Below are 22,330 nucleotides of genomic sequence, written 5' to 3'. Positions count from 1 at the left end.
CTTCGAACGCGTCGTTGAGCTTCGTCCAAGCTTCCCGAGCTGTCTTGGCTTCACGGACATGGTAATAATTCTCCGGTTTTAAGAACAGAACAATCTTCCCTTTTGCCTTCAGATCCTTCACAGGGTCAACCGCTTCCAACGTTCCATCCGCTTTCTTATTTGGTTCAACGGCTTGCCACAGGTCTTCCACTTGGAGATAAGTTTTGACGGCAAATTTCCAAGTTGTCCAATTTTCTCTGCCGACTAATGGCTCGATTCCGAAGTTCGAATTTGCCATTTCTAACCGTTACTTTGGGCCCATAACCTCTTGAGTGACTAGCAGTGATTAAAACACGTCTGGTTAGAATGAACGAACAAACATGAATGAGGTATATTTCCTAATCAAATTACTGACATTAAACATTAGTAGCCTACTCTGACCATTTCCGTTTCCACTGCAACACAAACCTATTTTTCCGGTAATTACACGGAAAATAAAATATGTTCTAGGAAAAAAACTGAAAATTTAATATTTTCAAAAGTAGGTAATGTGAAATCTTATATTTTTATTTTTGTCAAAAATCAGTAGCCAGAGAAGGCCCCAAGAAAAAATGAAGAAGGATAGGGATGTTCAAAAATAAAAATTATAAAAATAAAAAACCAAAATTTACAAATTTACAAATAAAAATAAATCAATCCCAAAACGTGTTTAGAACGATTTTAGATAACAAAATATAATTATTAAGATCGAAAATAAAAATTTGGGTATTAGAGGGTTAAGGACATCATAAAGGATCATTAGTCACAGGTCCATATGCATTTTAAACGTAAATAACTCATAATAGTGAGTGACCCGAAATAGTGTGATTACTGTTCCTCCCGGACTTTGTAAATAATCTCCAATATCATCTGAAAAATTTGCTTGACATCCCTGGATAAATGCTTGGAAAAATTCTTTGACTTTCTTTGGAAAATTTTAAAAAAGGTTGTGGGAGAATTTCTGAAGGAATTTTAAGAATAATCTCCGGATGGAACCTGCAGGTATCTTCATAGAAATTCCAGGTTGACGTCTAAAAACTACCCTGAACGACAAATCTTTGGAGAAATTCATAATACGATCTGTAAGGTGATTAAACAAAAATCATTTTATTAATATTTGAGGACTACAAACGTTCGGACTAATTATGAATTTCACAGGACAAGCTGAAGAGTCTGGAGGATTATGGAAAAGTTCATTCACAAATCGTGCTGAATCTGCTCCAGATTTTTTTTTCCTGAATAACTTATAACGTTATCAGCATGTGCCTTACAACAGATTCTTAGAGGATCCTTCATCCCCGAAGAGGGTTTCTGGTGCGATCTTTAACAGATATCCGAAGTAATGGTTCATGAGAGATTCTTGACAAATTTTATGGGAGGTTTCAGACGATTTGTTCATTTTCCGGGATCTTTGTCAGATTTTCCTCAATGTTTGAACAGTACTATTATTTTGGATGTCTGTGAGATCACTGGCGGATTATTTCCAAGATCCTAGTTGGATTTCTATAGGCAAATTTAATGCATGTCTGGCGAGATGTCAACTCTCTGTAAGTCATTTATAGAAAAGTTAAACAAGCTCAAATTTTAAGTAAATATGATTTGATAACACTATTTTTACAGCATGTACTAATTTTTTCTGAGAAGGCAATATTCCCTCTCGGAACAATAATCGCCAATCACCTAACTCTTATTTCAATTTGTACTTATGGCATGGATTTCGTCCTAATAGTCGATATAGCGTAGATTTTAGATAGACCTTTCTATAAAAGCCGTAGATATGTCATAACTTCAGATTAAAAAAAAAATATGAGAAGGTTAAATTAAATAAAGTAAATTCTAAGGACTGCAGCTTTTGATCTTCAAATCACAAATCACATTATCATTCTATATCTTTGTCTCTGATTTTGCAGATGCCTCGTTCGAAGCGACGCCACCACTCGAGGTCCCGGTCTAGGTCCTCCGGGGCCTACCGGGAAAAGCGTCCCAAGCGTCATCACGACTCCGAAGCCGAGTCCGACACCCGACAGTCCAATACAAGGTACGTGACTTACTTTACCACTTTTTTATTGAAAGAACAACGAATCGCATGAACAAGTGGCAGGTTGTCGCGGGGGTTGCATAAGCAAAGGCGATTATTTCGATTGATGCGGGAGCAAAACCGTAAAAGATGACAACCGAGAACGGATTGAGGAGGGTGATTGATCGATTGAGTGCTGGAAATGATGATAGCCCTTTGGGCGGCTCGAAACACAGAAGTCGAGGGAGGAAGCTATTAGTATTATGTATAGTTTGGTTGGTGGTCCTGTTTCATTCCCCCACCATCCGTCTCGAGAGCTGGTCGTGGATAAGCGCTTTGCTTTCTCGGCTTTGAGAAAGCAAATATTTGCCGACCCATCTATTATCTCTGCTCGCTGGCCAACACCTCGGAGGGACAAAGGTGGTGGTAACCCATTAGCAGAGCGGTTAAGCGGTTGATCAATGGATCCACAGTGACTCGATTTTATATTCGTACAGGGCACTGTTTCCATATGAAGTTGTCAATTAGATATCTATGAACTCGACTCTCTTGCATAGAGTATCTTCGTACCTGTCACACGACATACATATGCAAAATGGGTAATTGGCAAAGAAAGCTCTTAGTTAATAACTGTGGAAGTGGTCATTAGAACAAGCTGAGAAGCAAGCTCTATCCCAGTTGAATTTATATGTATCAGATAGTTGTTTTATCAACTTGCATTGAAAACAGTTCCGAGTACAAATAAGAATGTGAGTCACTGTACACAGCCAAATAAATCCGAGCTTAATGAATCGATATGAATGGGGTGTGGAACGATTGATTTCAAGTGGCGTTTCAGGGGGTGCGATTTGTGGGAATTGCTTTCTGGTGGCACGTGTTACTACGCTTATTGTAACGACCACACCAAACAAACCGAGATGCTTTTAATGGCTTTCGCCGATCGGATTTCAAGGTCGACCCATGCGGCGGCGGTGTAAATCTCCCGTAACGATGCATAAAATCGGAGCAATTTATTCGTCGTAAAATCCGCACTTGTTCGGACTGTACGGATTTATCGCCGGCACTAAAAACCGATCAGAACGAAAATGTAGTACCACCCGACTGCCTGCTTTACGATTTAAGCTTTTAATTCTCGCGATCGGGCTTCCGGCAGATTTATAACAACCTGCTTGCCCGCGTCAGGAACCTTTGCAAGCCGAAATTGTGCTCGTGTGTTCCTTTTCGGGAATGGAATTCAGCCGCAGAATGGATTCCGGAAGTTAGTAATTGAGCAATCATCTTCCCAGGTTGTAGCAGCAGTATGAGCAGCGCGTGCAGTTCGATTAGAAAATAGTTTATTCGCCAAATCGAAGCTGTTTCGTAACATCAATAAAAGATGGATTTCCTAAGCACAGCACGATTTATTATTAGCAGGGAATGAATGGAAGGCTATCTTTCCTCCTCGAATACAGTTTTGAATTATTGAAACTCTAAATTTTAATAAGAAACTTTCTATAGTTTTTTTTCCCAGAAATTCTTACATAGTTTCCTCGTTTAAGACTCAAGAATCTCAATCATCACCAATCATCAAAAATAAAAATCAGTTTTTTCGTTCAAATTTAAAGAAATCCTCATGAAAATCTATCATCGCAATACACATAGAACGTTTAATGCAATGATAGATTTTCTTGATTGCTTCAGTGTTGTACAGAACTGGTTTTGGAAATTTGTAAAACGACGAAAGTTATGTTCCTCTTAGAAGCTTCAAACTAGGTTCAGTAATACATTTAGATACTCCAGGTATTAATCAAGAATCTTTAGATAAATAAAGATTCGTCTAGCAAATTGCTGGCAGCAATTATCCCATGAATACATGCTGAAACTCCTTCAATAATTTGCTTAGATGAATTCCTCTAGAATTCGCTCTAGGTAATTTTACGATGATACCTTTAATAATTTATACAGGCACTATTTCAAAAATTGTCCCATAGATTATCCCACAATTTTTTCCAGAGATTTGTTTGTAGTTTTTCTATTGGTTTTTCTCGAGGATAGCTTCCCAATATCAATATAGGAAAATAACCCACAAAGGTTTATTCTGGAATTGAAGAAATTATGTTATTAATTGCACAACAAGCCATCCTCGATGATTTCCTTCGATACATTTATTTGTAAATCCTTTAGGCCTTCTTCAAAAATTTCTCCATTGACTTCGTTTAGAGATTATTCCACGAAATTTATTAAGAATTCGTCCATAAACTCCTTGATAAGCATGATCAAGGATTCCTCAATTTTCTTTATAAATTTATTCCAGAGAATTCTGGATAAATTCCTTTAGAAGCTTTTATAGGATTTTGTTGATCTGTTGATTTGTTAGTCATCACATGGTGCACGTTAAAACTAATGCGCCGTTCACAAATTACCTAACGCTGGAAAGGGGAGAATTTATACATTTGATTTTTTTTTTCATACAAAAAGCATAACGGGGGGACGTAGAGGATCGAGAATTTTCAATTTTAGCGTTACGTAATAAATGGGTGCTACCTAAACTGGAAAATATTACGCTCTACGCCAAAACTAAAGCTGGAAAATATGTGTATGACGGAATCAATTTAAAGAATTGTTTCTCGAGATTGAAAATTTAACCAAAAAGTGTTTGGTACTGGTTGTATATAATGATGGTGGATTTTATACCTACAAAATATATTTTGAAAAACAAAAAAAAAACAGGAAATTAGAAGTTAGATGTATTTTATCATATTTTATTAAATAAATTTTAATTATGCTGATTCTGGATTGGTGTAAATCCTGAGAACTTCCCGGAAGATTCTTTGGATTAGATTCCGAAGATACTAAAGAAGATAAATAATAAGTTCTCGTAGAAGTACTAAACGAAAATCTTGGGGGATATTCTAGGATGGATTCGGGGAGGGCTGAGAATATCATTGAGAAATTTTTGGGAGAACCTTCAATGCAATTCATGAACAAATCTCTGAAGTGATCTCTGTAGTATTTGATAAAAAAGGACAAAATCATGTGGAACACATAAAGCAATACTTTGCACAATGTTACGAGGAATAACCAAAAAACCAAATAACCTCTGAGAGATTTCTGATCGGAATCTCCGAGGGATCCTAATTTAAACTTAAGAGTATTTCCTGGTCCCAGCTCAGTTTTTTTTTCAGTCATAAGGTCTCTGATGTTCCTATATCTTCAGACCTTTAGACGCTACCACCTCTGCTGGTGGCAGATCTTTTTTTAGAGACTTGATCTCTATTTTCGTATGAGTCTCTAAAAAGTCTCTGTTTTCAATGGAAAGTATTTAAAGTCTTTTTTTTAAGCAAAATGGTCTCTGATGTCACTATTTATATTTATTCTCCAGAAACATGGTGTCTTCTCCTAAATTCTGCGAGAATAAGGAGATTCTGGAATTCTTCCAGTGATTCCTCCAGAGTTTCCTGCATAAATACATTCAGAAATTGCTCCGAAAATGATTTCAAATGTTTCTCCAGTAATATTTTTTTAATATTTTGAGAGTCTTTATTTTTTATGGAAGGTCTCTAGAGTCTCTTTTTCAACCAAAATGGTCTCTACCAAGACTTACCATTTTCCTTATCTTTGCTTTGAATTCAGATTCGATATACTTGTCCAAGAATTTTTACAGGGATTGCTCTTAAAATTTACCTCAATACTATTCCAGGATTTCCTTCAAAAATTTTTCCACCAATTCTTTCACCGACTTTTCCAAACACCCTCGCAACAGTTCATGGGTAATTTCTACATAAGTTTCATCAGAGATTACTCCAGGATTTGTTTTATTAATACATTCCATATTTTTAATTTTCAATAATTAATAAAAAATCAATAGACAATTCCCTGGACACATCACTGGAGTAATTCCTGGATAGATTATATGAGAACTTAAGAAATATCTCAAAGAATTTATGCCGGACTACCTTTCAACAGGAAGGAATCTTTACATAGGAGGAATCTCTAGACTGATTTAGAAATATATCCTTATAAAAATTCTTGGTTGAGATGGTGAAGAAAAACTAAACAATTCTGGAAGAGATTCTGTGAAATCGGTGTAAAATTATGTCTTTATGTTCTTAAGGATTCAAACAAAATCCTAACAAAATCTATAAAAAATTTAGGACGATTTTTTTTTTCAATAAAGTTTGTGATCGAATCTTTGGAAGATTAGCTAAAGAAATGCATGGTAGAGTTTCTGGGGCTACCCTTAAAAAAATCTACGTTGAATACATAAAGCTCTATTAAACCAAACTCGTTGAGAAATTCCCTAGCCAGTTAAAATATCAATAAGTGAACTCCTGCTAAAATTACGGAATAATTCCTGTAGAAAGCTTTGGTCAAATACCGCAATTAGTTTGCATACAGTTATACGAGTAGTAATACTTGTTACTACCAAATAAAATGTCTGGCTTTTTTCTGTGGTAAATTCCTACGAAAACTCGTATCTCCTGATTCTTGTTTAGATAATTTTCGTTTTCTTGGTCCCCGTATAGTCTCTTTTTGCTTACCTTTTTTTTCAAGCATAAGGTCTCTAAGGTGGTTTATGGACAAAAGGTCGAAAGACAAAACGTCGAAAGGACAAAAGGTCGAACATTTTTTGCTTGGTGGGAAATTTTTCCTTCTTTGAAAAAAGATTTTCGACCTTTTGTCACTTCTCTTTTGTTCTTCGACCTTTTGTCTTTCGACCTTTTGTCATAGATTCATTTTCAACAGAAATTCCCATTAGAAATTTTTCCGCCGATTACTTAAGAAATTACTTTAGAGATTCCTCATGAAGATAATCCAGAAATTTGAATAAAGAAATATGAAAACTACGAAAACTCATATGTTTGTATTTATTATCGCTTGTGCAACTATAGGAATACATGTGCCTATAGTAGCACTATTTCTAATTTCTGTTCCTATAGTAGCACTAGCATCACGGAGTTGGCAAAATACTAATCAAAACCGTATTTTTGCAAAGCTTTTATATTTTTCCTTCAAAGTGAGGATCAAAAGCTTTCGTTTTATGTAAAAAAAGTTCGTAATTCATTAATTATTTCGTATAATAAAAAATAATTTCTCTCAGTAGTGCTACTATAGGAACAATAGGTTTACTATAGGCGCAAGAGAGCTCAAATTTTAAGCAAAACTAATTATTTCGATCATTTATTGAACAAAATCAAGCTGTGCATCAATGGTACTTAGATAAATAGCTCCTGACCTTCATGTCAAAAAATATTTTGAAAAGATTTATAGCAAAACGGCCGTAAAAAGCCACTAGTGCGACTATAGGGGACTGTCCACTAAGGGAACACTGACCCTATGCTTTGAAAGCGGACAAGCTTAATAAGTGCTTTGCAAAAACTTATTGTTGTGGATCTTGACATATTTGGTAAAGTCAGAAACATAAGGTGGTGACGAATTATGTTCAACGTGTTTAAGAGTTGTGACAGTCACATACACAGTTCGAACGAAACGTGTAAATTTCTGAGACATATGATGCACATAATTGGAGCGTGGAGTATCATGGATATTTACATGATATATCATGTAAACTTCAATTATATGTGATGTAATCCTGCAGGATTCTTTGTGGTTACATGACATATAACACATTTTTACATGATTTCAGACATAAATTTACATGACGTCATGTTTACATCGCATAAATGAAGTTTACATGACGTGTAATCTTCATAATTTTTAACTGTGTATTAATGAAATGAATTCAAGTGAATTTGTTTACGCGTGTACGAAACGCAAAGAGTGAAAATGAGACAACTCGATACCATGCATCCCAAAGCACATTGCGTGTCAGCACAGCCAGGGTGCAGTCCAGAGAAAAATACTCTTGCACGTCTCTTTCGAATTTTGGGTGCTATCTCGCAACAGCGCGTGTAGCACCGAAAGAGATTTGAGTCGCACCCCATCCCTGTCCATATTACCTTGCGCAGAGGCAGTAGACTCCACGGTCTGCAGTGGCAATGTTCAATGCATCATCAAATCTCTGAAGTAATCCCAGAGTAATTTGTGGTGTTATCTTATCCTCGAAAAATCTATGGAAGATTCACATATTATTTGGAATAACACATAAAGCAAACTTTTGGGCAAATTACTGAAGTAATTTCCAATAACATTGCGGGAGAAAATCATGTAAAAAAAACTAAGAGCAGTAATACATGGTATAATGTGTCACAAAGCCTGTCTCTAGAGGAATTCCTTGAAATGTTCGTAGCTAAATGCCTGATCTGATTTCTAGAAGAATCCTTCCATAAACTCTTGAAGTTTTTTCTGGTATTGATTTGATCTTCTTCGTGTTGATCTCTTTTTAATTTAAGTTTAGTCTAGTTTGGTCTCTTTTCTAGATATGAGGTCAAAAGGCTCCTATTTTCTAGACACCTAATCGCTACCATCCCAGTAATTGGATTCATCAATTGATGCGATTGAACAAACTCTGTCGCTGGTCGCTGTTGCAATCTTCCACACCGGTAGTGGCAGACAAGTTCACTGTTCTTTAATGCCCCCAGGCAGTAAACTTCCGACCCCGGCACCCCATCCTGGGTTCTCGATTCCCCACATGTCAAAAGAAGTGCGTGGTTAATTATTACAAAATTTGCACCGCAACGCAGATCAGATGCAGCCCACGCCTCAGACATTGACGACGACAAACGGTCGGAGTCGTCGCGGTTTAATAAACTCCCAACAGGTCGGCGGAACCGCTGCCTGCTGCGGTCTTGGTTAAGTTTCTTGTACACCCTACGCGGAGGTTATGGACCGATCGGTGTGAAGGCCGTTGGTAAAAATGTGCGATTTGTATCACCTGGCCTAGTCTTCACCGGTGGTGTGGTGTCGTTGTTGCAGTTGCCACAGTCAGTACCGTAATCTGGGGTGACATTATTTGTCGAAAATTGCATTTGATAATTTAAATGTTGCAGTTGTTTTTAATTGATTGATCATTCATGTAAAAAATGATAATGATAATGAAAATATCGTTCCTAACTAAATTCGTGGCCTTAATGCCAAATATGAAGGTCAAACTCTTAAAAGCCAATTTTTGAGTTATTTTAAAATTAGCACCTTGAACCGTGGAATACTCCTAAAGGTAAGCAATGTTCTAAAAACATTCTTTATTTTTAACACTCATTCGTCAATTTTGTTGGATTGAACATACTTATTAAAATTTGTACAACGGAATCGTTTTCAGCGATTCCATTTCTAGTAAAAAACAGCAGTCACCTTGCTTATATCATTTACAGGACACACGTGAGACACGAATCTTCGATAATGTCATCAATAGTCATGTAAATCATTATTTCGATAAGTTGAAAAATTTACGCATGAACAAAACTTAATTTTCGCGAAAACATCAATTCCTATATGGTCACTAAGTTGAGAAAGAGATTTACCCCGCTGTACAATGATACCCCATTTTACGGTATTCGTTTGCACAAGGGGGAATGGTGGTCGGGTGGTACCTACTGATGGAGTCAGTGTTGTATCTACTCCAAATCCGATGAGTCGAAGTTCAACCGGTTGGCCCAATTTGGGTACGGTGCGGATGTGATGACCGAGTCCAAGTGAGTTGGTTCCCGTTCGAGAGGGGCCACTGTCGATGACCCCACCCGAGGTACTAGGCTGATTCAGAATGGATTTTCCGAATGTTTGTTCTGAAGTCATCCGGATGACGTAGAAATCGATTGAGAGTATCAAGTGATTGTCGTTGTAATGTCTTTCAATGCTAGTCACTTTTTTGTGTCCTCTTCCTGAGATACCAGACATTCGAGATTCAAAAGACATTCGAAAAGGACTGTGAGACAAATCTGTCAAAGATCTTTTCTAGATTTCACTAAAAATGTCATCAGCAACCTACCAAGGAACCTGAATAACCATCATGGAATTTACTAATGATCTACTAAGATTTCCATAAGATCGCTATAGTTCACAGACCCACTTAAAATCTCGTCAAATATTCTTCGTGCATCTTATAAGGAATCTGCTTATAAGGAAGACATTGAAGATGTGTTGGGTAGGTTGGACTTCGATTAAATATTCTTCATCCTCAAGTTTATGAAGAAAATTGATGTATTCGTTTCATCCTTCATGTCTTTTGTTATGCTTGTCCACCTCGTTTCCCCTTCTAGTTTTTAGTGTATCGTTACAGGTCGTACAAGTCCGCTCTTTGATTGACAAGCAACATCATACCGCTACATCGTTGCTGAAGGTCATCAACCAAACCCTCGAATCCCATTCTTATACACAACATTGTATTCCCTAACCTCGAACAAACCGCGAGTTTTACGTTTCCCCAAAAGTAACATAGTATGTTCAGAAGCAATATGAATTTGTGAAACAAATCAAAATTAATGAGGTTCCGCTATGCCTGACGGCGCTTGAGCCAGTTAAATGAACGTTTAAGTAAAAAAGGAATCTGCTTAAGATCTGATCAGGCATTGGACAAAAGTTTCAGCCTAGATTTCAAATGAAATATGCCAAGAATCTTGTTTCTTGGTAGCTTGAAGTCCATCAAAGCTTTTTAATACGAATTTGAAACGCAGAGTAGTCGAACAAGAATTTCTCCAGAATTCCACTAAACATTTCGCATTTTGATGAGAAATTTCCGTTATTCTATGGTTGACTATAAAACTAAATACGTGCCAAGATCAAAGCTTCAATCTTTGATTGAGGAAGTATTAACGCATTTCAGTTATCCGTTTGATATCAGGAATGCCTTAATGCGGGGCTTATTGTATTCGACAATGACCTCGGGATGTACGTGTATGAACATGCATCCTTGAAATGGGTTGCTGTTTGAACAATAGAGCTATCAACCTTCCATTTCCAGGGCTAAATTTATTTACAACTATGAATAAAATTCAATAAATAGTTGGAAATAAGTTTCTTCCATAAAAGCACTGCCGGTTCAGTGGGCGATGGATTGTACAAACACACACACAATTCCACTAAACATTTCGCATAAATTTACTCAATTTTTTGTAAAGAATTTGTCAAACATTTCGCCGCAAATCGGCCTAGAATTTATCTCTGGGAATCAAGTTATAAATCTGTAATAAATCCGGATTGAGATCTGTCTCAAAAAACAAAAGAATGTCTAAAAAAGTGAATTCATTAAGGTTCAAATATGACGTTCATCATTTTTCGGGATTTCTAGACCCCCCTCCCCCTCTGTCTCGCTTTTTCCAATATCTAATACATGCACTGTCACACTTTGATAGACCCCCCCCCCCCACTCCCCCAAATGATGGACGACATTTTTGGATGACCCCTAAGTAGATAATCGAAAAGGATTTAAATAAAAAAATACTATGAGTTTCTTAAATAATTATCAAGAATAATCAAGAGCAATAAAACAAGAATCCTATTAATTAACTTATTACACGTGGTAAAGATGGATAAATTATGGGTGAAATTATGGAAAAAAAAAATCCTCGTGCCTGGCTGGGATTCGAACCCAGGACTCTTGTATGCTCAAGGCTGGTAGCGAGTCACTTTTTAGTGACTTGGTCACTTTTTTTAGGCCAGTCACTTTAAAGTCTCTTTTTTGAAGCCATTTCAACTAAAGTCACTTTTTTCGTCAAAAAGTCACTTTTTTCAACTATTTTGAGCTAATTTTCGGGAGAAAATTTTGAATCAGCTTTCTTAATTTAGGCTAAGTTTTAAGTTAGCAGGGTGTCTACTACTTGAAAAATCCTGGAAAACCTGGAATTATCAGGGAATTTTATTCAACCTAGAATAAATCTGGAATTATAATAGGATTTCGGCTATACGCAGGGAAAATACTTCGAACTAGTAATTATTATGCCAGAATGTGTTCTTTTTGTAACACAAAATTTCTTCAATCAAAAAAAATTTCGGCTGCGCCGCTGTTATAACTTGACTATTCAGTCAATTCATTTTAAGTTATTTTTAATATTCCGAATAAAACTTATTTAAATAAGGAAGTAGGACTTAGGATTGCTAAAATGGGAAAAGCAAGTACGTCTTTCATTAGCATATGAAATAAATAATATTTGTAGGAAAAGATTAAAGCTTACAACAGGTACGAAAAATGGTATATTTTCAGGTAAGCAGATCTGTTGTTAAAGGCTTGGATACTATTTAAATGCATATTTCTAAAAAGTGTTTATTTTTAGTTAAGGTCTCTAAAGACATAATCAATATGGTATCTAAAGTCACTTTTTTGCCTTAACCCTCTCATTCCCATGGTAGCTCTAGACTTACTATGGTTCTCCAACTCGATATCGAGGTTTACTATTGTGAAACATCCAACAAATTTTTGAACTAATTTTGCAAAGAATTGACCCTTTGAAATATTGTTTTTTGAATTACTTTTTATAAAAACACTTTTTCATAAAGAAACTGTCGATTAAAGTCTTCGGAAATAGATGGTTAATCTGCTTGCAATGAATTCTGGTGCAACATTCTAGAGGCTCCAGACAAACCTTCAGATACTATTACGTAACTATTTATCCAGAGATTCCTTCTGGAATATTTTCAAGAACTGCACCAGGAATGCCACCAGCAATTTTTCAATAGAAGCTTAGAGGAATTTCTTCGTAATTTGGTACTAAATTTTTTTAGAGCATACCTACGCTACTACCTCCAGTAATTTGCACAGAGATTATTCTGAAGAAAAAATCTCATTATTTTCTCCAGATTACTGATTCTTTCACAGATTTCTTTAATCGCTACTAGGATTATTCCCGCAGGCTCTACAGAAGTTTTTCCCGAAGGTTTAGTACAGAGTTTTCGAAAAAAATCGATATTTTTACAAGAAACCCTACAATAATTCCTACGTCTTTTTCATTTAATCCAGGCCTTTTTATAAGGATTCTCTCAAAAATTCATCCATAATTACTCAATCCCACCATAATTACTCTCCGGAATTGCACAAAACTTACTTAAGGTATTATTGGATAAAATCTTTTCCAAGAATTGCTCGATGAATTGCATCTGGGATTCCTCATTAGATTCCTCTAGAAATTTCTCCAACATTTCTTCAAAATATTATTACTGCGGCTCAAACACTTCACTGATATTTTTTTTTCAAATACAGTTTCCAAACCTCCATAGATTCTTTAAAATTTCATTCAAGCTTCTACACTAGTTAATACTACAGCAATTATTACAGTTATTGCTCCGACCATTGATGGATAAATATGTTTTTATTATCATATAACAAATTGTGGATTAATTCAGTTTTAAATTAAAATAGTTTTTGTTATTATAACTGATTTTGTTTTAATTGTGTTATAATTTCCTCCATCAACTCAAAGTGCTCCTAACAAAAAAAAATTATTTGTAACAAATCTTGATATAATTTTGTTGTTATACACTGGTCGGGAATCCAGGATGAGTAACTGGAAAAATTCTTTGAAGATTTCCTTGGTTTTTTTTTATTTGGAGCAGGTCCTAGGGAAATCAATGAAAGAATCAATTGATAAATTTCCGGGTAACTTGGAACTTCCTTGAAAAATGTCTGAAACGATCTTTGGAGCAGTTCTTAATGGAATCATCGAAGTAATTTTTTCACCATGATAAAGAACCATCCAATATAATGATCTTTTGAGCTAAAACCATGGCTCGCATTAAGAAAATTGTAGAAACCCATCCGTGATAAATGTAGGAGAGTATTTTAATGAAACAACGTGGTCTTTCTTAAAAAAAAAAAAAACAGATTGCATTCATGAAGGTATATAAACAATTCTTAGAAGAATTACATAAAAAGTTCGTAAAAATCAAAAATCAAACTCCTGAAGAGGTCTTCGGAGTAATAAGAAATTTACGGCAAAACGAAAATTTACTCGTCGTTATTTCACGAGGAAGTCTTAGAATGTGAATACGTTCCATTAAACTTACTGATGGAAAATTTCTTCCTTATTCAGTGTTTAAAGAACGCGGTTTAAGCAGTATTTCAATCAATTCGATCTTCTGTCATCATTTTTTATTTGAAATACTGATTAGTGCATAAAAATGTTGACCTTATTAGATAGAAGAGCTGGAATTTAAATGGAAACGTGAAATGACAAAAATTTTAATTTTACAAATGTTCCAAATTCTTATTAAAATTTACAATATATAATACTTTGGTAATATAAAAGACACAAAATTTTTAAAAGATTGAAAATCTACTAAAAAAGGATTATTTACGTAAATATAAACTATTCTGTTTGAAAAAAAAAAAATCTAGGCGATATCTTGTAATTTTGGAAGCACAATAAAAATGTCCAAATATGGTACTCAACTAGACCTACTACCAGCAGAAGATCATATGGAATATTCCCAATCATAATTGATATTGATCGTAAAACAGTATACTAGAATTGAAATAAAATTGATTACGGCTTGCTTTTCAAGTCACTTTTAGTCACTTTTTCAAGAATCGAAAGTCACTTTTTAGTCACTTATTTCTCAAATTTGGTCACTAAAATAACTTTTTTCGGTACCAATTCTTGCTACCAGCCCTGTGTATGCTAGACGAGCGCTTTACCAACTAAGCTACCGAGCCACTTGGTGACCCAAGTGTTATTAGAGTGACTGCCTCTCTGTAGTAATCATGTCGTCACTTGAGTGAGAACGACACGTTGATAGCCTTCTCGCATCTTTACTCTTCCACAATACAGTTGTTGTTGAATCAATGTAGGTATGATAGGCAAACAGTTTCAACACTAAACAAATCGCACTCGCTCTTCGCGCGTGTGTAGTAACATGAGATGGATGGATGTGGGTTATGAAAGGGGTCTGCGTGATCTGTGGGGATTTGAATTCTAAACTTGTAATCAATTCAGTTATTGGGTCACCAAGTTGCTTGGTAGCTTAGTTGGTAAAGCGCTCGTATAGCATACAAGTGTCCTGGGTTCAAATCCCAGCTGAGCACGTGGATTTTTTTTTTCATAATTTCACCCATAATTTGTCCATCTTTACCACACGTAATGAGTTAATTAATCTAAAAAAAAAATTTAATTCATCTGCTTAAATAAAACATTTATTCAAACCTCAAGCCAAAAATGACCCCCTTATAGTTTGTCAATAACTTGTCTAGAATCTCTTCAAAAATCCTTCAAGATTGTCCTCTGTCATCCATCAAAGATCCTGTTATAAATACGTCAAGTTTTTCCACATAAATGTTTCGAGGTTCTCTTCAGGAATCTAACAATAATCTTACCCAGAATCTAACAAGATTCTTCGCAAGAATCCGTTCCGGATCCCATAATAGTTCTTCATGGATCTTATCAGGAAGCTGTTGAGAATCATTTCATGAATATACTTTCAAAATTTCCTCGGTAATCTCCGAAAATTCCTCAATGATTTTTGCATGAACCGGTCAACAATATACCTAGAAATCCGTCAATAATTTCTCAAAAATACGTCAGTGCTCTTCACAATCCTGCAAAGATCTTCAAAACGTCTCAGGAATCCTAGGAGTTTGTCAAGAGAGTCCTGTCAATTCAATAGTTTCGTCCAAAATCATTTCAAGAATTCGGTAATGATCTCCTTAGGAATCCGTTTAGAACCCTTAAAAGTAATCGATAATCGATTCATTCAGGAATCTGTCCAAATTATCTCCAGATGTCCGTCAAGACTGCCCAGAAGTTTAGTTGAGATCTTCACAAGAGTTCATCAATAACTTCCCCAGAAATCGAGTACTGAAGTATCCATTTTAGATTAATGCGTGAAAGCTTTTCCAAGAAATCTGCCCACAATTTTATACAGAAACGATTAAGATACTTCCCATAAACACTTCTTCAAGGATGTTTCCAGGAATCTGCCAAAAGTTCGTGAATATTCCAAAGAAATAATAAAAAATTATCAAGAGTACGTAAATGAACCACGTAGAACCACGTAATGGATCTTTCCATTAATTCGCTAGGAATTCATCGAAGATCTTCTCGTGAATGCGTCAATGTGTGTTAAGGTGAAGATCGAAGCCATACCTCAAATTTTCAAGAACGCAAATGCAGAGAATCAGACAGCGATTTTAGCTGAAAACCTAATCAATTAGTTTTTAGCTTGAATGTCGGTGTGGTTCCCTAGATTTGTGCTTTTGAAAATTTTGAGGTCTGGCTTTGATGCATTTTCACCTTAAGTATGTTAAGATATTTATCATAAATTTCTCAAGGAAACATATGGCCTCCTGTGTCCATCACCGGTCTTTCCAGGAGTCCATCATGGCATCCTCATTGTAAACTGTACTCCTCCGGTCTTATATCGTGAATAAACGCCTCATGATAGAAGTGCAGTGTTGCCGGATGAGAGAGAGAGCTCGATGGGGCCCCTCCCGAGGACTGCTGAAAAACAGTCACGACGTTGCCGAAAGCATTTCCGGATATGGGGAACGAAGAAACGATTGGTTCGACGAGGAGTGCCAGAAGGTTTTGGAAGAGCAGAATGCAGCGCGGGCAAAATGTGGAACGATACAGACTGAAGTGGGAAAAGCAAACCCGCCTATTCCGGGAGAAAAAGCGTCGCCTGGAAGAGGTGGAATGCCAAAAGATGGAGTTGTTGTACCGGTTTCAAGAAACGCGAAAGCTCGATCACGAGCTGAAATGTAAAGGGAAAAGGATGTGGTAGCATCTTAACGGACGGTCGCGAGGTGATCGAAAGTTAAAAGCATGAACACCTGAATGGCACAGAGAACACAGGCAAAGAAGGTCAGGACAGCGAAGGTGATGGCTACGTCAGCACTGCGGACAGTGGAAACCAACCAGCTATAGTGGGAGTTAAAGATGACATTCAACAGATCAACAAGACCGAGCTACAAGGTATCAGGGCCAAACTCATCAAGATAAGCCCGGAGAGGTTGGCCGTTTGTCTACATCAGCTCAGAGTCAGAATCTGGGAGACGGAACAGCTACCGGAGGAGTGGAAGTAATGCGTTATTTGCCCCATCTACGGGGAAACTTTCGCGATGGTTGACGAGTTCGTCTATCTCGGATCCTTTCTGACGGCTGACAACAACGTTAGCCGTGAAATACGAAGGCGCATCATCTGTGGAAGTCGTGCCTACTATGGGTGCTAGAAGAAACTACGGTCAATAAAGATTCACCTCAGCACCCAATGCACGATGTACATAACGCTCATAAGACCGGTAGTCCTCTACGTGCAAGAGACATGGACTATGGTCGAGGAGGATTTGTAAGCTATTGGGGTTTTCAAACGCCGGGCGCTAAGAATGATCTTTGGCGGCGTGTGGCGCCGAAGGATGAACCATGAGCTCACCCAACTCTACGGCGCACCCAGTATCCAGAAGGTTGCCAAAGCTGGAAGGATACGCTGGGCAGGGCATGCGGCAAGAATGCCGGACAACAGCCCTGCTAAGATGGTATTCGCCTCGAATCCGGTCGGAACAAGAAGGTGTGGGCGCAGCTTTGCTAGGTTGTTGTTATTGTTTGAGAGGGACTTTAACCCGAAGGTTACGCTTTGCTAGGTGAATTGACAAGGTGTACCAGGACCTGACGAGCGTGGGTCGCAGTCGAGGATGGAAAGATGCGGCCATGCACCGAGTGAATTGGCGAAGTATTCTTGAGGAGGTTATATCAAGTTTTTCATGTAGGACCAAAAAAAAAAATAAATAAATAGGAGAGAGTAGTGCGAGGAGAGCATCTGTACCGGTCTCAAGAAATGCAGAAGTTCTATCAGAATGCATACCACAAGGGCTTCATGCTCGAAAAGAAATTACAGTTCAGGTATAAGCATAGAAGCATCTTGACAGACAGACGTGAGGTGATCGAAAGGTGGAAGCAGCACCTCGACAAACACCTGAATTTGCTGAGACCGCAGGTGATGAAGGTCAACACAATGGATGAAATGATTACGTCAAGTCAGCGGACGATGGAAATCAACCAGCCCCCACTTTGAAGGGGGTTTATTAGGATATTCAACAACTCAAGAACAATAAAGCAGTTATCATTTTTGGCTTCGGAGAAGCTGGTTGGAGTGCGAGAACTTATATCAAACTAACTTCCGTCGTTTAACGCCTGTGATAAACGAGTTCGTGAGAAGTTATCAGGTCGGCTTCATTAATGGCCGATCGACAACGAACCTGATTTACTGTAGCAGTCGAAGATTAAGCTCCATATGTAAAATTGACTCTGGAATCTCAAACCTAGAATCGAAAATCCAAACCTTACAACGATTGAACCTTAGAACCTCACGCATATCTGATCGAATTTATTTCCGTTGTAGGATTCCAAAAGGGTTGTATTATGATGGTGGAAAAATCCTACGCGTTGGCAGCTTAAACGTGGTCAGAACCTTACAAATGCATGTGTATAATGTCAGCATCAGATCCTAATTAAAACAAGACATGTTTTGTATTTAACAGTTTCTTCAGAGATATCAATCCTTGAACAACTTCCTTCAGTGAAACCAAATCAATTTTCACTTTTGTTTGTTTCGAAAAAACACCCGGCCATCCACCAAGTCATAAGCTCGTGCGCAGATTTTGCTTTTATTGGCTGATTATTGCGCCCCCTTCCGGCCGTCCATCATTGTCATCGTCGTCGTGGCCGTCGTTCCGTGTCGGCCGCCGCCGCCTTCTCATCTCATTGCAATAATACTGCTACAATTTCGTTTAGCAAAACACAACGTTGCAACAACGGCACATCAGACACAGAAGCCATCAGGAAAAACAATAAACCGTGACGTGTGCGCAAGCTCTCACATCTCGAGTCGGTGCAGAAGAAAGCGCGTCGCCGCCGCCGACATTGTACGGGGATGACGATACCCGCCGATTAAAGATTATAATACCGCAGCTTTTATGCAGTTGAGCAGTGGTTTTCGATTATTTTCAGTTCATGTACCTATTCATTTTGTTTTTTTTTTAAACTTTTTCCGTTCAAGTTTCTTCGGGTTTCAGATTCTAGCATTATAGTACATCTAACTTTATAAATGGAAAATGGTGTTTGTATGTCACGAGTTGGCTTGGTAACGGATCAACGGATCATAATTCTTTAATATTGCTTACGTCACTACCAGTCCTGAACTCTAGCTGTAGCATTAAGGGTACAACTCCCTAGAATACTTAGATTGTATTAGAAGAAGAATCATTAATTCGCCATGGGCGAAAATCTGCTATAATAAAGTAAATAATAATAACTAACATTAGCCTATGGAGCCTTTTTTTCCAACAAATTCATAATGAAGTACGAAATTGATTCAGTAGCAAAACTTTTGGATATTATGGCAACAAAACACAAGGAAGAATAATTTTTATTGAGGGGCGTAATTCCCCCCTCGTTGAAAACCACTGCAGTCGAGAGACAATGCAATATGCGGCGCGATTTCCGCTTTCTCGCATACGAGAAGAGGCCGGCATTGCAACGTCGTATGGGGCTGACAGGTTCTCAGGAGACCGAGCACAAGTGAGGATTCTTGCAATAATCACTTTTTCTTTCTACTGGCACCTAGCGCTCTATAGGCTCGTCTTAATGTCTGGACGCCCACGTGGGAGAATTCTCGCCAGACATCGTCGTCTGGCTGGGCAGGTTGGGTCGCTGCCATTGTTCCTTGTTTGTTCTTTCTGTTTTGAAATGATTGGGAATAAATTGGTCGAACGTTTCCTGGTTCACAAATGATGCGAAATTCGCAAATGATTGGAACCTTCGCAACGTCTCCGAAGTCGAACTGTTCGAAGGTCGAAAATTATCCAATTATTATAATTCGCAGGTATAGGATCCGATTCCTTTTCTAATCGATTACCATTCATGAATGGTAGAATTGGCCTTCGATCGTATGGAATAGATTCGACAAGAGTGGATGACACCGCCAGTGGCAGGGCTGGTAGCAGGTCTCTTTCAAAGGACTTGGTCCAAAAAGCCTAGAGCAACCTTCTTAAACGATTACGCGACAATTCCACATCAAAATCGAATCGAAATCGAATTGAATTTGAATTGAAATCGAAACAAAATTGAATCGAAATCGAATCGAAATCGAATCGAAATCGAATCGAAATCGAATCGAAATCGAATCGAAATCGAATCGAAATCGAATCGAAATCGAATCGAAATCGAATCGAAATCGAATCGAAATCGAATCGAAATCGAATCGAAATCGAATCGAAATCGAATCGAAATCGAATCGAAATCGAATCGAAATCGAATCGAAATCGAATCGAAATCGAATCGAAATCGAATCGAAATCGAAATCGAATCGAAATCGAATCGAAATCGAATCGAAATCGAATCGAAATCGAATCGAAATCGAATCGAAATCGAATCGAAATCGAATCGAAATCGAATCGAAATCGAATCGAAATCGAATCGAAATCGAATCGAAATCGAATCGAAATCGAATCGAAATCGAATCGAAATCGAATCGAAATCGAATCGAAATCGAATCGAAATCGAATCGAAATCGAATCGAAATCGAATCGAAATCGAATCGAAATCGAATCGAAATCGAATCGAAATCGAATCGAAATCGAATCGAAATCGAATCGAAATCGAATCGAAATCGAATCGAAATCGAATCGAAATCGAATCGAAATCGAATCGAAATCGAATCGAAATCGAATCGAAATCGAATCGAAATCGAATCGAAATCGAATCGAAATCGAATCGAAATCGAATCGAAATCGAATCGAAATCGAATCGAAATCGAATCGAAATCGAATCGAAATCGAATCGAAATCGAATCGAAATCGAATCGAAATCGAATCGAATCGAAATCGAATCGAAATCGAATCGAAATCGAATCGAAATCGAATCGAAATCGAATCGAAATCGAATCGAAATCGAATCGAAATCGAATCGAAATCGAATCGAAATCGAATCGAAATCGAATCGAAATCGAATCGAAATCGAATCGAAATCGAATCGAAATCGAATCGAAATCGAATCGAAATCGAATCGAAATCGAATCGAAATCGAATCGAAATCGAATCGAAATCGAATCGAATCCGAATCGAAATCGAAATCGAATCGAAATCGAATTGAAATTGAATCGAAATCGAATCGGAATCAAATCGAAATCGAATTGAAATCCAATCGAAATCGAAACAAAATCGAATCGAAATCGAAATTGAAATCGAATCAAAATCAAATCGAAATCAAATCAAAATCGAATTGAAATCGAATCGGAATCAAATTGAAATCGAATAGAAATCGAAACAAAATCGAATCGAAATCGAATCGAAATCGAATCGGAATCAAATTGAAATCCAATCGAAATCGAAACAAAATCGAATCGAAAATCGAATCGAATCGAAATCAAATCGAAATTGAATCGAAATCGAATCGAAATCAAATCGAAATTGAATCGAAATCGAATTTAAATCAAACTGAAATCGAATCTTATCATTTTCTGGAACAAATTTTATTATTTTTAAAAAGAAACTTTGGGAAACTTGAAATAAGTTTTGATTAAATTCCTGGAAAAAATCACGAATAATGGCATGAGGTCTCTGATGATCCCATTTTCAAGACACTTAGTCGCTACCAGCCCTGCAGTGAGTGCCCATCGATTGACGATAATTTTGTAGATTGACAAGCGTAAAAAAACTTTCTTTGTATGGCCCTGCCACTGCTGTCGTGCTGTTGAGCCATGCGTATCTGTCTTCCATATTACGCCAAGCTTTGGACACCATGCTTCACCCGTCTCTCAAGTGGAATCCGATTGGTAGAGGTTGGGAGGAGATTGGTACTAAACGCGAAGGAGGCGGCAATGATTATCATTGTCTTTTGCGCCAAGGCGTGTTTGTTTATCTACCCTGGGGTTCCGTCCCTCCCCGCTGGGACGAAGACTACGACGACAAAGACGACGGTGTAATTACTTTATCGAAAGCGTAGCCTTCGGATACGGTTGACTGGACGATAGCTGCATACAGAGCCATTGCCTCTCTATGGCAAAGTGCTTCTTACGTGGGAAGGTATCTACCAGGCAGCAAAAAGTGCCTTGGTAACAAGTCATCATTTGATAGCTAAACCGATGATTTCAAAGAAATTGCAGATTTTTTGTGCGATTCCGAATTACTGATTCAAAAATAGTGAGACAGCAAAGCGAAGCCATGCCCAAATAACATTGATAGCTGAAAAACAGCTTCTTTCAACTGGAGAAACTTTCAATCAGTAAACAGGGTGCTGAAGGTGTCTGAGCTCGATTCCTGGTCGACCCAGGATTTTTTTTCTAATAAAACTACTAGACTTCACTGGTCGCAGAGTAGTATTAAAGTGCTCATTGAATACCAAGCTTAGAAGCAGGCTCTGTCCAAGTGGAGGCGTAATGCCAAATAGAAGAACTGTCGAAGAGCTTCCCGATAAGCTGACTTGGAACGTTCTTTGTTTG

The 22,330-nt window shown here is 37.5% G+C and overlaps 1 protein-coding gene across 4 annotated transcripts in view; it reads left to right on the top strand.

The window, feature by feature from the left end:
• Positions 1–22,330, top strand: part of LOC5570105 (serine/threonine-protein kinase Doa) — a 369,353-nt gene that overhangs the window by 19,899 nt on the left and 327,124 nt on the right. For all 4 annotated transcript variants that reach the window (XM_021837669.1, XM_021837668.1, XM_021837675.1 and 1 more), the window contains one exon: positions 1,929–2,056. In XM_021837669.1, coding sequence (XP_021693361.1) covers positions 1,929–2,056 — 128 coding nt within the window. The remainder of the gene's footprint in view (positions 1–1,928; positions 2,057–22,330) is intronic.

The sequence above is a fragment of the Aedes aegypti genome, chromosome 1, assembly GCF_002204515.2.
Source record: "Aedes aegypti strain LVP_AGWG chromosome 1, AaegL5.0 Primary Assembly, whole genome shotgun sequence".
Lineage (NCBI taxonomy): Eukaryota > Metazoa > Arthropoda > Insecta > Diptera > Culicidae > Aedes > Aedes aegypti.
Note: the sequence above shows the minus strand (reverse complement) of the source record. Positions and strands in the feature narration are given on the sequence as shown.